The sequence below is a fragment of the Polypterus senegalus genome, chromosome 13 (genome assembly GCF_016835505.1).
Source record: "Polypterus senegalus isolate Bchr_013 chromosome 13, ASM1683550v1, whole genome shotgun sequence".
NCBI lineage: Eukaryota > Metazoa > Chordata > Cladistia > Polypteriformes > Polypteridae > Polypterus > Polypterus senegalus.
The window spans coordinates 120,951,298-120,968,158 of NC_053166.1; the positions used below are offsets into that span (position 1 = coordinate 120,951,298).

The 16,861-nt window shown below is 35.8% G+C and overlaps 1 protein-coding gene across 4 annotated transcripts in view; it reads left to right on the forward strand.

Annotated features, from left to right (window-relative positions):
* The first annotated feature begins 4,931 nt into the window (after window positions 1-4,931).
* The window catches only part of LOC120541890 (lateral signaling target protein 2 homolog), a 60,092-nt gene continuing 48,162 nt past the window's right edge, over window positions 4,932-16,861 (forward strand). For 3 of the 4 annotated variants that reach the window (XM_039773838.1, XM_039773842.1, XM_039773841.1), the window contains exons 1-2: window positions 4,932-5,276; window positions 6,189-6,230. In XM_039773838.1, coding sequence (XP_039629772.1) covers window positions 6,189-6,230 — 42 coding nt within the window. In that variant the 5' untranslated portion in view covers window positions 4,932-5,276. Of the gene's footprint in view, window positions 5,293-6,188; window positions 6,231-16,861 lie in introns of all 4 variants that reach the window. The other variant, XM_039773839.1, reaches the window with a different exon arrangement.

Consider the following 16,861-nt stretch of genomic DNA (forward strand, 5'->3'; position numbering starts at 1 on the left):
CTGTAACATAACAAAATGTGGAAAAAGTGATGCGCTGTGAATACTTTCCAGATGCACTGTATATATATATATAAGTGGACTGAATCTTGTGTCTGCCTATTTGTGTGAGGTTATGGCAGCTGTATGCTCCCCAGTGGGCAACTATATATATATATATATATTGTAGAATGAATAGACTCGACACACTTAAAAAGGTTGCCATGGGCAGCCACCCATATATTATTCCTGGCTGCAGAAGGCTTTTAAATAGCATAGAGACGTTCTCGGTATGGAGTCCAAAACAGAGCTGTCGAGGGTTTGCAAAGATGGCGGCTTAAAGGGATCAGACAGGAAGTGAAGTAAGGGAACAGGATGTAAGGGAACCAGAAGTGATGTTTTTCTGATGTCAGTTTGTGTGCCGGAAGTGACGTTCTTCTGGGCACCGGAACCGGAAGTGACATCATCCGCTCTGAATCAGACAGGTTTTCCCGTGGCTGGTCTGAGGAGATAACAGGAGAAGGTTTAGTGCACCCCGCCAACCCTGGCCTGGTGTGGAATTACCTTTGCTTGGTCCATACAACGTCCTCCTATTCACACATGTGTGACTATCTATCTATCTATCTATCTATCTATCTATCTATCTATCTATCTATCTATCTATCTATCTATCTATATTACAAAAAGAGTTTATTCTTACTAATTTAACAGACAAGACTCTGTAAAGCTTTAGCCATACCAGTGTGTTATTTTTTATTTTTACAAACAAAACAAAACATATAACTTGGGAAGTAATAATTGTTGAATCTAAACCAGGAGTTTAATTAAAACTAGATATTATTTAGACCAAAAACCAACAGCAACAGTGGGTACCCAAGCCTGTATTTCAGAAACACTGTATTAAAACTGTTACAGGAGATGTGAATAAATTAAGTGGTGACTGACATTATGGTTCAGAAGGATGTCATAACTTCTCCACCAATGATTCAGACATGTAAATAAATCAGCTTTCTTGTTACTTACACTATGCATACACTATACAGATAGCAGCTTTTTTCTAAACTACTGTATATTAATGTATTATTTTTAATTTCATTGTATTTCAATCCCATATGTCATTATGTCTGCTGTCAAAAACATACTAGTCAGTTTCAAAATAAAATGTGAATTTCTATTTAAGGCAAGATTCTGCTTAGGTTTTGCTCTCTTCATATAACTGAAAAGACAGTTTATGGCTTCTTCATAAAAATCTATGCTCTCCATTTAAATTTGTGTATTAGATACCTTTATCCAGTTGATTTAGAAATAGATAACACAAGAAGAAAAGTTTAAGAGCAAAAATATAGTGTCAAAAAAGCTTAAGAGCAAGTTAAATATGTATTTAAAAATGGTGTTGTCTTTAGTTATTTAAGTTATTGTAATGCATGCCTTTCAAGAATGCCCAAAAAATATAACTCTGCTGCAGTTTGTCCAAAATGCAGCAACAATCGTTTCAACTGAAAAAAACAACAATCTGAGCATATCTCATCAGCTTTAGTAGTATAACACTGGCTGCCTGTTTCCTTTAGGATGTTTTCAAAAACATGTTTGATTGTATATAAGGCACTAAATCTAGTGCCTTCATGTATTTTAGGGCATTTATTCCTCTACATTCCTAATCATAATCTTGGATCTACTAACACTGGCTTGGTCAGTATCCCAAGAGTGATATTTTATTTTTATGCACCGAAAATCTGAAATATTTTACTGTTAAGAGATATGCCAGGCAAGTACAGCTGAACACTTCAGAATTCTGATACCTACTAAAAACCCACTTGTTTAATTTGGCTTTTACTTGATCTCATAAGAAATCACTGTCGTCAATAGTATTTCTTTATATTTTGAGTGGAAATTGGTTCTTTATATAAAATACAGTTTTATTTTTTGTTTTATGGACTGGTAACTAATCAATATAAATTTGCATGTTTCCTTTTTTTCTTTTAAGTACTTGATGGTGGCACTTTGCACCACTATTTCTCAACCTAAGCATGCTGCAGCCACTTACTGTTCTGGAAAGATGAAGAAGGCTCCACAACAGCATCCTGATAATGGTGGCATATTTATGTACTGTAGGGGCTTGGTGGTTTGTTGTTCTTGGAAACCCTGTAAGTTTTTTTTTTCTTCCACAGCCCATTAATCCTCCCTCACTATTTGACTATAGTTTTAGTTACTAAGCTGGGCATTTAGATTCACTACTGTTTTATGTAACATGTTATAAATAATGCATATAAACAATTTTTCCTGAATTTTTACTTTTTTTTTGTTTAGACATTATTATTGTGAAGCACTCTGAAATATTTTCATGTATGAAAATATGCTATGTAAATGAAAGTTGTTATTATTGTACTTGAAACATGGTGTATTGTAATTTAATTTTAAGGAAATAAAGTAATTTAATTTTAAAAATTCATAATATCTCATGCCAAGTACCTATGTTTATGTAAAAAAGACCACTCAGTGTATTAAATCCAGCAGAAACAGTGAAAATAACACAAGTCTTTGTTAATATTCCCTAAAAAGCACAATCTCATACTGTTCAGTTTGTTTTGAGTGCATTATATGCACAATGAATCTAAATACGTTAATCATTAATTGTCAGATAAGAATTAATCACGGACTGGAGTGAGACTGACTGCAAACTCCTCTCTAGCACACTCAAATACTGTGCTTACCATTAACTTTCCATATATCTTTATTATAGATTTTTTAATCCCCTCACAAAAAGTCAATAGTATAATCTAACTATTTAAAGCAAAATAAATATTCAATGGGACAACACGGTGGTGCAGTATTTAGTTCTGTTGCTTCACTGTCCCAGATGACTGGATTTGCATATGGTCATGGGCAATGTAGAGTCCGCTTGTCCCAACTGCATCTGCATGGGCTTTTTCTCAGGGTACCCTGGCTTCCCTCCTGCACCCCAAAATCCTGTTTATTAAGTTAATTGACTTCTCTAAATCAGCTGTTGTAAGTAAGTGTGACCTACAATGGACAAGCACCTTGTCCAAGGCTGGTTTCTGCTTTATGCCCAGTTTTTATAGAATATGATTAAACCTCTGAAATCCTGATTTGTACAAAACGCATATAGAGGAGGATGCATATTTTATTGGCATTTCAGTCTATATATAATTTATTACAGTTTTTCAAAAATCAGAATTGTTAAAAGCAGGTAGAAATTTAAATGTAATATTCTAATGATATGTCAATTATGTTGAAATGAAAATGAACTTCCTTGTGAATGGAGGGAGAAAAAGTCCTGCTGTTAATTTCTTATTACATAATTTTCTGACAAATGCAACAAATTACTATTTTATGTAGTGTGTTTCTTTGTGAATAAAAATATCTATGACATACTGATACAAGGCAGGCTAGTTGGAGTTATGAGAATGGAGCTAAGCAGTAAGTACTGAGAAAACAGGATTTATGGCAATATTAGATCCATGCCCACAAGGTGTGCTGTACTAGGTTTCCACCTCTAGCTCTAAAAATAAGAAATGCCTTACAGAACAACCTAAGGGTAGAGGAGAGAGCAAACAGTACAATTATGTAACCAAAAACAAAAGTTCAATGCTCTTCTTTCTGCCAACAGGAACAATACAGATTAAGATCACTTTTTCTTCATTGTTTATGAACTCCTTGACTGTGTGCCGCCTGCAGCTTGTCCACACAGAATATGACAGGCATCTGCTCTGCACAGTTGATGAATGCCCATGCAAACAGGTCCAACCATTTTTTCTTCACTTCTAAAATCTGCAATACTCTAACTCCTTCTATGTTTTCACATTCTTATAATTTCATTCCATCAAAAGATATATCTTACAACAAGCCAACATGTCAAGTTCAGTCAGGGAAATTAACTTGTCATGTCTGCATGTAAAGTTAACAGACTTAGATAGTTGTGTGAAGGTCAAGGAAATAAAGCACTGAAGCCAGTTCTTCTTCACTCATAAATAGATAGATAGATAGATAGATAGATAGATAGATAGATAGATAGATAGATAGATAGATAGATAGATAGAACTGTATTTATCACAAGGGAGAAAGCTGGCTTTTTACAGAAGAAAGAAAACTACATGGGAAAGCCTTTGCAAATCTTGTAATTTCTTGCTTTGAACAAATTATTTGATTTACATTTTTTTGCTTATTGCTGTATACATACTTTTTACAATGCCAGTCATTGAAATATCAGGGGAAAGGTGTTTTTCCAAATTAAAATTGAACAAATATTATCTTGGGTTAAACATTATCTACTCTCAACAGTCGTGCAATATTATCCTTAGTTTGTGAAGGAGCATAACATTTTTGACACAAGTTTGAAAGTGGTTGCAGAAACGAAAGTAAGAAAGTACAGTTGTTTTAATGTTTATGTTAATTTACATATATTATTTTGCTTTTAATACAATTTGCATATAATCCTGATGCAACATGTAATTTAAAACTGTAAAAAATTCAGAAGACGAAAAAAACGAATTTTGTCCCTCAGTTTCTAAGGCTGGGCCTGGGTACTGGGAAGGGCTTGTTGCAGTGGTTAACAGGGCAATGGGGGAAAACGAGAGAATGTGGACAGTGGGGAACTGGGCAACAATGCGCTGGGGACGGAGCGGTACAATGTATGAAAGACCACAGTAAATTGGGTAGCGTTCCAGTTAAGGGTGGAGGCGGCAGGTGAGACGGAGTGCTGTTGCTGTTCTCAAGGTGCTGACGTCAGTCGAGTCATTCCGCAATAAGGCGTTGACGCGGAGGATCGCTCCAGTCCCAGACAGTCGGCGGAGCAGGAGGGAAGGAGAACTTTGAGAAGCCGAACGAAGATCAAAGGAACACTGGAATTATAAAACGGCAGCAACCCTCACTCAAAGGAAAAACAAGGAAACGGCATACCTGAGCATTTTCAGGTGACAAAAGCCGCTTAACCCCGGAATATTAGAACTCTCCGAGCCCGTAACAATTGGAATCTAAAACAGCAAGAAGTAAAAAAGAAAGGAAAAACAGAAAACACCCGAAAGCCAATAGCTTGGTGTGCGGAGACAGACTTGCAAAGATCGACGCTTTGTCTTTCAACGTGAAACTTATAAAAGTAGAAGGTAGTGGGTTCGAAGAGAAACAGAACTGGAAGTTTTCGTGACAGCCATGAACACGAACACACGTGTATTTCTACTAGAAGTCCACGGCAGTGAGGAAACAAGAAGAAGGATCTGGTGAAAGTGACTTGCTTGTCTTCAGATTCACCTTGTGGAAAAAATCATAGGATTACAGACGGCAAAGTACGGAGACTTCAAAGTACTGCTTTGTTCTGTCACTAGTCGCGTGTCTAGGTGTATATATGCGCAAAACGTGTTAATACTCGTAGATTCGGGGTCCCAGAGGGCTGAGCGTTTCCATTTTCATGGATCTTTTTATCAGAGGCTTCTCTATTGAATGTAAAGTTTAATTTTAGTTACTTGTTTTCCACATTCTTCGCCCTAGTGATGAGTCAGGCAGTACTTGGAGTTTGTGTGTGTGTGTGTGTGTGTATTCGTGCGCGTGCGTGTGTAGTTTGCGTTTAGCAAATGTTTCAGTTTAAGATTTTCAGTTCTCAGTACTGCATTCCTTTCCTCACTTGTTATTAGGGGATTAATGTCTAAGCAGTTCCTAAATGGGGTGCAGTTCTGAGGAACTGACAAGAGGTTTCCTGAGAAGCCGCACAACTACTCATCTGAGTCTGTTCACTGTATTCTGACGTCCTTGAAAAAGCCCTTTAGAAAGTATACAGTACATTTTAAGAAATTGAATACGCAATCATTAGAGTATCACTAGGAAATAGGCAGTAGTTGTTAAATCGAACTAAGAAATGATTTCTCATCTTCTACCTGGTCTGATTAAAAGATTGGTGAAAATGGCAAAATTCAGTCATCGGGATCACTTGGAATCAAATTAATAACCCTTTATTATATGGGGTAGAGGTACAAGTTTATTAATATTTAATGTAATGAGAAAAACGTTTTGGTATATTTATTGTATGTACTGTAAGTATAGGTTAATGACATGATAACAGAGTAAACATAAATGTGCACATTTAGTATTATATCATTGTACTAAAGTGTGCAAAATACATAGTATTTGTGTGAACATATGTGTTTATCTATAGTACCAAAGGATCGTGTAAGTTTTACTTTTTTTTTCCCTCTTTTTTAAAGATGCTACCTGCACTTATGAAGAGATGGCTCTGGAAGCCTAAGGTAAGGACTGGTGTAAAATAAGCACCTGGATCTAGAACAAGTACAGCATCAAATCTAAACAATGTATTAGGCTTATGTGTATATGAGTGTATACTTTTTTTTTTAAACAACCACGTGTATAAATGTGAAATTTTAATATTCATTTGAAAGCAAAACTTTCCTATTGACAATCTGAATGCTGCAAATACCACACTAATTATGACAGAATCACTCCTTTGCACTATGAGGATTACGTTCAGTTGATCATGCTAGTATAAAGTGGCAGTTTGAAGTGGCACAGTAGTTACAGCTTCTGCTTCATAGAAAAAGACATCAGAGTTTTCACACCCAACTCAATTGCTATCTATGTGGAGTTGGCACATTAGGCCTGTGTGTGTGTATTATTATTATTATTTTTATTTTTTTACCATGGGTACTCCAGCTTTCTTTCCACATCACCACATTTCTATTTCGGGTTAATGACAAATCTATATGGGCCTGGGGAATGTACGTGTGATTGGGCTCTGTAATGGGTTGATTCCTGCCTTGAGCTTGATGCTGCAGGGGATGTCTTCTGTCCTATTGTGACCCTTAGCTAGATTAAGTGGGTTTGAGAATGTTGTGATACATACATTCTAAAGTGCCTTTCATGATACACTGGCTAAGAGCAATGCACCACTTTTAAAAAGAAAAATTGCACAAGGTTCTCTACTAAACACAGAAATAACAAAAGTAAACATGATGATAATAATGCAATCATGCCCATGAGAGATGGAATGGGAGTTAGAGTTATATTATCTTTGGGTTGAGGTTGAAACAGTTCCTTAATACCGTGTGCTTCTGATGAATTTTACAAAAAAGTCTCACGATTTACCTCTTCACATCTAGCTTTGTGTCTAAACTTATGTTTAATTGTAACTTTTATTTATTTATTAGTTTTAGAAAGTAAAATAATTATCAGCATGTCAATTATGGGAATGTATTTCAGACTCAGATTTTCAGTATAATGCTTTCTGTTTTACAGTTTAAAGTTCACATATGATGTGTTGCTTTGTGCAGTGATAAGATAATCTATCTCTCTGGGAATCTCAGGTTTCATGATGTGTGGTGTGGTGTTGATCATAGGTTACTGTTTGTCAGTCTGTTTGATAACCATCCTTAAAAGGCTTCAGTGGTGTTCTAGCAAAATCCTCACTGATGACAAATTCATTCCAGACCTGTTAAATTAGTAATACACTGAGAGAACACCATACTGAAATGAAATGGAGTATTGTAATACAACTGCTTACTTTATAGCTGATTATTTAATTGGGGGAAAATCACCTGGTGCAGAATTTTGTAAAGACAAGCTGAAAAATATGTTAGTAATATATTTTTTGTGATACAAAATCAAAGCATTTTTTGTTAGACACTTTTATAATGGGTGGTATTATTTTAATTTACTCTCTTCCATATTTTTGTTGTAAGGAAAATGGTGGAATAAAACCAAACCTATATTAACCAACTAAGCATTAACATTGGCTGCCCTTGGCCAAAGAAAATAATACAGTAGGTAGCACTTTGTATTATTGCATGTGGAAATTTAAGGAGGTAAGACCCTGAATTAAGTTTTTATATTTTTTTTTTCACTGAAATCCATTATGTTCAAAATCTGCCTTGGCTACTAATATAAATGCCAACGAACTTCAGGTAATTCAATGAAAATCCACTGCACATATTTTTCTATGTATCAAGGTGTCTCTTTTTACCAGTTTGCCTTTCTAATTCTTTGCTCATATTATGGAGGCCTTTGCAGATGAGTGCAGTGCCTTTGTTTATTTTGAGTAAATCTGAAGTGGCACGAAGAAAGATTTGCCACAACCTTGTTCACACACTGTATCATTATTCAAAATCTAAATCTCTTATCTGCTAGCTGCAAACTAAAAACTCTTAAGCAAATGGTGGAATGTGTAAAGACTACTTTAGTGCCTAATTCATGTATGATAAAATGGTCAGAGTGGGCTAATGGCATTGATTAGTAAAAGGTCACAGATAGTTAAAAAATATTATCACAGAGATAGCTAATCTGGATATACAGTTTTGTTGATTAGGTTGTTTGAGTGAATGTAGAAGGGTGGATTCCGGATTTCATCAGGTAAGGCTCTAGCTCCCTCTTGCGCTGTACTACAAAGTGTATATTCAGAAAATAGATGAATGGGAAATGTATGTGATTTACAGTGTCAACTGCTTATTTATCAAAACTGACTTTTTGAGGTTTTGGTTTAAAAGGAGTAAGAATAACTAAAAATTGTAATGAATCTGTGCACTTACAAGAGGGAAATATGTCTGTGAGAGCTATTTTTAAGCCAATCTAACATGCATTGGCACTATATAAAAACTGAAAAAAACTACAGGGGAAGAAGACAAGCATGTACACACCATAGAACCAGTAAGTCTGGAACACAGCAAGTCATGACTTAATATAATAGTTACGTAGAAATACAAACAAGATCTGTTTATGGTTTTGTTTCAGGAGCTAAGCAACTTTTCTTAAGAATGTAAAAAAAAAAAAAAGTGGAAACTGTGGGAGAGTTACACTGAGAGTAGATTACTTGTACGCTATTCCCCTTTTCATAGGAAAACAACTAATACCTCTAGTAGGTTCAGTATGGGATATGAAGAAATGCCTGTTCTAACTTGTGGTGGGCACAACAAGCTTGTGAGAGGAGGGCAATGGGCATGCTAAATCTTCTCCTGTTGGCAGTCTTAAACTTGGGAGTGATACTTAAGCTAGGGTTGGACACTAAAAAAGACAAGATAATGACATACCTGTCATGGTTTTTTTGTTTAGGTAAGAAATTAGCTCTTCCGGGTTGTGCTATATTAGTCCTTTGGGTGGTGGTTATTGTGAAAAAGTCTGCTTACTGCAATATGATCGCATACTTTGAGACAGTCAAAAACAGATATGAGGTAGCATCCCAAGTGATGAGAAAAATTATATGATACAATTTTTATGCTTATATGATAAAAGATGATTTTCTATAACACATCTGCCCTGGTATTAGTGGCATTCTATGTTCTGTAACCACTTGATATTATTCAACTGGAATTAGTGAGTTTCACAATGTTTTGTTAACTTGTGCCTTTGGCACTAGAACTTGCTTCTTTGTTCTGCTCACACTTTGCCATCCAGAGAGTGTGCAGCAATTTCAGGAGACCTTTTACCCTGTTTTCTGGTCTTGTAAAGCAAACATTCATCAATTTCTCATCTGAAAGTGCATTCTTCATTACAGGGTTGCAGAGAGCCAAAGACTGACGCAAGCAACCACGCAATTCAATTGCAGGGCATACTTGTATGCTCACCATACCAGATAAATATAGAGCCACCAATTAACTTAGTCTGCATGTCTTTGGGATGTGGGATGAAGCCAGATAATCATAACAGACGAGGGGTGAATGTACACAGACTCTGCACAGATAGTGACTGAGTGAGGAGTCTAAGTCCAGTACTAAGAGGAAAAATCAAAAATTAAAGCAACCACATCATTAAAAAAAAAAAAAAAACAAATAAATAAACTTTATTTCATATAAGTCGGCTGTTTCCTTTACTGTGATCCTGAATTGGACAAGTAGATAAGTAAAGGGATGGATGGCATTTTTCCACAAATGGAGCACTGCTATCTGTTAACTGATTTTCTCATTATCACAGAGTGGGTGGGTGGGATTTAAAGTGCAGTCATGTAATTTATACTCCATCATCTTTAATCATGAGATCAGAGTGTTATTCACAGGGAGATGGTTGTTGCAGCTACTTGAGAGGAATAATCATGAGCATTCCAGAAGCATGCATTCCACAGAGTGTTCAGTATTAAGACCAACAGTGATTTGTGTAGGCAGCAGGAATCCTCATTTTTAAAAAAAAATTTGTCATTTCTATTACCTTTGTGATCTGATTGATTTGATTTGATTTTTAAGTATTTGCAATGTACTTTAAGGAATATCACTAATTAGACAATTCATTTATTGGACAATTGAGACAATAGCCATAATTTATTGTGAATGTGGCTTTTTTTCTTTATAAATTGTAATTTCTGTTTGGATAAAGGAATCTACTAATAAGTAAAACAATGTAAATGAGTGCTTATTTGTTAATACATATCCCATGTTGGTCATTCCTTTTCTAATGCTGAGAAACTTTACAATGCTTTTATCACATCCCGCATCAATTATTGTAACTCCCTACTGATAGGTGCTGCTTCTAATCTTGTATCAAAACTCTAGTTGATTAAAAACTCTGCTGTAAGAGTCCTTACATGGACCAGCAACAGCGAGCACATCACATCCATCCTGCTTCTCTGGTTCTCTGTGTCTTACAGAATTGAATATAAAATTCTATTATAAACCTACAAAGCTTTAAATGGCCTTGGACCAGACTTCATCAGTGACCTTCTCCATCACTAGGCTCCTGTTTACCCACTAAGGTCCTCTGATTCTGGCAATCGTGTTGTTCCCCTTACTAACATGCACTCTATGGGTGACAGGGTCTTTAACTTTATAGTGCCCAGACTTTGGAATGACCTCCCGAAATGAATTAGGTTAGCTGACTCAATCCATTCTTTTTTTTAAAAAAAACTTAAAAACTCGTTTATATAGGAAGGTTTTTTTAACTTAACCTGACATTCTGCCTCCTCTTTAAATCTTCCTTTGTGTCCAGATGCTCAATATAATTTGTGTGAGTGTGTGTGTGTTATATCACAAATTATGTTATTTGCTGGGCTTTCTTTTAGTATTGAATTTAGTATTTTACTCTGGTTTGTTGTCTTTTATTCTGTTTAATTCTTTTGTATATCCTGTATCTATTTTAATCTATTTAGGAAACCTCTGTATCCAGCGTTACATATAACTGCTGTTTCTTTAAGAGACTCTGTGAAGCACCTTGAGCATGGAAAAGGTGCTATATAAATACAAATTATTATTATTATTATAGCTAAAAGCAGTAAGTACCCAAACACTATATGCAATTAGAATCCAGTAATTCTCAAGAAATCTGAGGAACAATCCTTGAAAGTACCTATTAAAAATGCACCCTGTTGTTATAACTTCATATACTGCATTTACAATTTCTTAAGAGTTTGTGGATTAATGTCCCTCATGAGAATTCAGGTGGTTTAGGGTTTCATTAAGTGTATGTGATTGACTCACTGTGAAGCCTTTGCAGGTTATCTTCACCTACCATGAGGACAACAGTAAAAATGCATAAGTGGTTAAACAGTAACAAACCATGCTGAAGAATATTAGAACAGTAGTTATTATGGTACCTGCCCTGAAAATCTTGAACTGGATTATAAAGCTTATTCTACAATATGAAGTAACAAATGAGATTCTTGCTCTTCCATTTTATGTATCTTTGTTGCTTTGAAAAATCGCTTAGTGCAAGTTTCAGCTGAGGGACCTATAAAAACGATTCATGCGTACCTGTAGTTTTTTCCACGTATTTAATTTTAGTACTACAACTTTCTCTTCAGGCTCTTCTCAGTTGTTGCAGGAACCTAAGCTGCTACATACAATATTCTGTCTTAAATTAGCCATTTAGCTATCTAAATAAGTCCTTTTGCATTGCCACTAGAGGTAACTCACATTCAGAGGTGACTTAATCTGGTTTGCTGAAGTTAGATCCTTCAATTTCATATGCCTTCTTTTTGGTTAAGAATCGTATATTGTTTATTTTTATTTATAGCCTTTATTAATAAAGCTGATTCAGTTAGCACCTCTGTTATGTTTGATTATTTTTTTTACTAATGAAATTCTGTTCTTAGTAATTATTCATTCATTTTCTATCATGCTTATTACAGTGCAGCATTGCAGGAAAGCTAGAGTCTATCCCAGCAGCTCATGGTTCATTATCAACTCTGGATGGGCTGCCACTGTACTGGCTCACATAATTACTCATGCAGGCCAGTATAAAGTTGCATCCTTGTATCTTTGTAATGTGTGAGGAAACCCAGTGACAACCTTATGTACTGTAGACATGGAGAGAGTATGCAAAATCCTCTTAGACAGCTTCTAGGCCAAGGCATACATTTCATACTCATAAACTGTAAAAGGCAGGAATGTTAACTTCTAAGCCACATTGCTGTCCTTTTTAGCAGATACTGTTCAAATAGTCTAGATATAAATCAATTACTTGTATTCCAAAAATGGTCTACAGAACAACTGAAATATTTCTAGGGATTTTCAGTTGTAAAACTAACTTTTAAAACTTGAGCTAACCTAAATGATTTGGACTTTGTTTTAGATTGTAAAAGACTGTCACACATTTGGTTAAGTAACACATTTTAATGTTTGTCTTTAAAAATAGCACTCATGTATAATCTTGAATCATATTTTTAATTCAGGAGATTTTACATATCAGATTTATTGTGTCTATAAAAGTGATGCAGTATAGCGTCTGACTTTCTAGGATGAGATGTTGCTATATATGGATTATGTAAAGCAGAGGAAATAATATTGTTCATTGTTAAGAAAGTGAAAGTGTTTTTACACCAGGAAATAGTTTATGCTTCTTTTGCAGTCTGTGCCACATGTTCTTAATGTTACAGTGATGGATCGAGTTAAATGATCTTCCTTAAAATATAGTGAGAAGTTGAAAATCTGAGCCAGTCTGGGGTGGTAGTAGAGATTTGAGGTTTCTTAAAAGTCCTTGTTTTACTAAAAATGCAGTTTTGCATACAGATAACAAAACAGGTCCCAGCAATGCCAGAGTGTTTGTTTATTATTGAGTTTCTCAATAATAGTTTGCCTGTAAAAACCTTGTGGAATGTGTGTACTTAACTACAGGGGCCGTGATGGTTTAAGGAGAAGAAAGCAGAAGGTTAACCCAAATGCAAAAAAAGGATTGTAAAGAATAAGCGATGCTTGCTTTTCTTTGTAATCTTTCAGCACGGAAATCTATGTTATTTGTGGTCTTGTTTACAGTGTTTGACTGATACTCTGCGTGCCTGGCACCTGGCAGAGTTGATTTATCACATGCTTAGGGAGAAGGCTGTACATGTTCACCACTAATATCACAGGGCAGACACCAGCAGAAATAGCAAATTATAACTTTCACTGGCATTGTGTGAAGGTTTGAATGTTTGTAGGTGTAGAAAGTAGAATTCTTTGACGCATTGTAGTCATTGCTTCTCCTCTTAAATTAAAATCCTGGCAATGATAGACTGCTTTGCACTCTTTTATGACAACATTAGCAGAACTACAAAGTCATTTCCCTGTCAAGTGAGCTTAAGATAATAATCAGTGGTAGAAGTGTACTTGGTATCAATATCTGGATCTATGTTCTGTCATAGCCAACTCTCACAAAAGGTCAGCTGAGTTTGCCACTGTCTAGAAACCAAGGAAAGCTCGGTGAAAGAATGTATACTTTATTATTCAGCTATTATTGGACAACATTAATACAGTGCATCATTTTGTATGTTACTCTTGAGGAGGCCTTACAAAGTAAGGAGTGTTGAACAGTAGGCTTTACAAAACAAAATAAATATGCATCAAAGTTTGAGTGGTATAGTGCATTGGGTGCAATCACTGTAACATCAGAAATTTTTAATTGTCTTGTATTTGTTTCAGTAAATAGCCTGATTGTCCTATAATATTCTTCTGCACTAACAGCTTTGCAGACAATCGCTGTTTTATAGACAATTCTAAACCTTTCCCAGGGCATTCGGAGAAAATTCTTCCTTTTGGAAGTTACTGTATATGTTTGTTTTGAGTTATTGTATCATTAACAGCTGTCACCCTCCAGGACTTAATGTTTTTTCATAGAACTGGTTTTAACTGTAAAGCTTGGCACTGTTTTTGGAATGTAGGAAATAACAAAGGACAGAATCATACGTGAACAGGCATGGAATTTTGGAGTGAAGAGAAGTGTACATTATGTAAAATTGCCTGTAAAATGAATAAAAACAAAACCAATCTAAGAAGCATAGAGTATAATGATTCTAAAGTTTATACTATGAGAGTGGGTAATTTAGGTAGAGGTTCGCTGAAGGCAGCCTTTTCTAATTTAAAATCTGACAGGAAACTAGATTTTTATTTTTTTATTTTATTGAATTTATTAAAAGCAAGTAACATTCCATACAAACAAGTCAAACTTAACAAAACTAAATTCAATTCAACCCCCCACCTGTGAGAAAGAAAGGAAGGCCAACCACCAGAGTGGAAAAGAGGGAAGAGAATCCCTTTTCCCAATATAAATGTTTATTCTAAAATGTTATTGATTAAATCCTTCCAGGTTTTTAAAAATATTTTGAACAGATTCTTTAAGTGAGAATTAGATTTTTTCCATCTTCAAATATTCTGTAACATCAGTTATTCATTGACGTAAAAGAGGTGGAATAGGATTCTTCTAGTGGAGCAAGATAAGTTTATGTGCTAAGCAGTTTAGCTGAGCTAACTGCAATATAGTCGTGTTACATTGTAGAGTTAGCTTAAGTCAGTTCAGGAACATAAGCGGAAACAGCCTATTCTTGTACCTCTGATACATGCACCAGTCCATTGCAGAACTTACTTATGCACATACCATCCTTCCATCTATTATCCAACCCACTATATCCTAACTACAGGGTAATGAGGGTTTGCTGAAGCCAATCCCAGCCAACACAGGGCGCAAGGCAGGAAACAAACCCCGAGCAGGGCGCCAAGCCCACCGCAGTCATGCACATACCTACGGGGCTGATTTAGAACTGTCTATTCATCAAAAATGCACATCTTTCAGAATTTGGGAGGAAAAGTGTTGTATTCATAGTAATTCCCATGTAGACATGGTTAGAACAGCTGTAATCCATGCACAGAATTCAAACCCAGGTTACTGGATCTGTAAGATAACATTAACTGTTGCACCACCACAGTCTGTTTAATTTTAGTTAATGGTTGTAATTATAATTAGTAGTTCATCAAATGGAAGTCATTTAAATTCCAAAATCCAACAGGAAATTAATACAGCTGAACCAGCTCATTGTGTTGTGGTAATGGTTTGGTCTGAGCAGAACATTAACACCTAGATTACTACACATTGAAGAATTAGTTACATTAGTGCATACAAAGGCTGAGGTCCAAGGGATCTATTCTTGAAGTGGATTTATAATCGACTTCAATATACATGTGGATTATCATCTCTGTATTTTTGGAAAATGATGACAGCATGTTTTCAGATCTTATGGCATGCAGATATTAAAGTGTAGCTGATCAATTCCAGAATGAGGAATTGCCATTGTAACCATTATTGAAGGGATTTACATGCAGCCATGTATAAATGCAACTTGATACTGTATGGCATGTTGTTGTAACTAGGCTGGCTAAGAGGTTTACGTTCAGCTCTGTCAAAAACAGTGGTAGACCTAGCATCTACCCCAAAGCATAGGTCATTTAAGATGTGAACATGAGCATTTGGTTTGCTGTGATGGAGTCAAAATCAAAAAAAGCAAATATTTTAAGAGATGTTGAATGAGCTGAAAAGAAATCATGCACTCGAGTTTGGAGGAAGAAGGTTCCATTTGAGATGCAACAAAGAATGGATATTGATATCATTAGTACTTATTTTTTCTGTGTTAAGACAATTTGTACAAGCTGGAGGATGGCAGGAATTGAACTGGTCTGAGGTGATAGGTTGAGAGTATGCATAATGAAGGGAGCAATGCTTGAGGAGGGAATATGCGGAGAATGAAGACAGAAGACAAGAGGCATTGGGTACAAATGTATTGTTCACTGGAGAATTGGGGGCAAGGTGGCAAAAATGTGAACAAAGTTATTTAAAAATCATGCCTGCCTAGAGAAGATGAGTGAGCTGTCTTTTTACATCAGGGTGTAGGATCTTGATGGCATTGTCTCTTACTGATCATCATAGGGTTCAAGAGTACACACGATTGTAAAGAGCAAGGTGTTCCCTAAAAATACCAGAGCTTAGAAGGATATAATACTACATTATATTTACATAGCACCTTTATGTTGCTTTATGTTCAATAGGACCTCTTTCACTATAAGACAGGGAATTTGATCCTCCAGAGGTGGTCTTGATGTAATGTATAAATAAATTTAATAACTACAATAAATACTTTTATTTATTTGTTGATTGATTTTTACCCACAGGTTCTCCAATTTTTCATCTCACATAATAAAAACGTTTAAAAACGTGTTTAGTTTATTTGGCCACGTGTGAGTGAGTAAATGATGTCTGCCCTGCAATTTACAGTTTCCTACCTTGCAACTAATGTTGCCAGAATAGGCATTTGATGGTGCAGTATCAAACCTGAACTGGATTAAGTAAATTCAGAAATAATCTGAGTGTTTTTTGTGGTGAGGAAAGCTTATCCCCTAGAGGGCTATCTCTTGGATCCCAATTCCTAGGATCCTCTTTGATTATCAGACTGGGTATCCAAGCCAGGGGTGCTGCGAACTGAAGTGACAGGGGAGAAAGTACTCCAAAGTTGAGGTCTCCCCCAGTCCTTCCATTGCACTGGTCTCTCAGTCGGATTGAAATAGGGACCCTTGCCAGTGCAGTAGGAGGACTGGAGAGACAAGAACTTTGGAGTACTTTCTCCCCTATCACATTAGATGGCAACACCCTGATGCCAGCTGATGCATGCCATCTGTTACAACCCCTTTATTTAAAATGTAAAAAACAA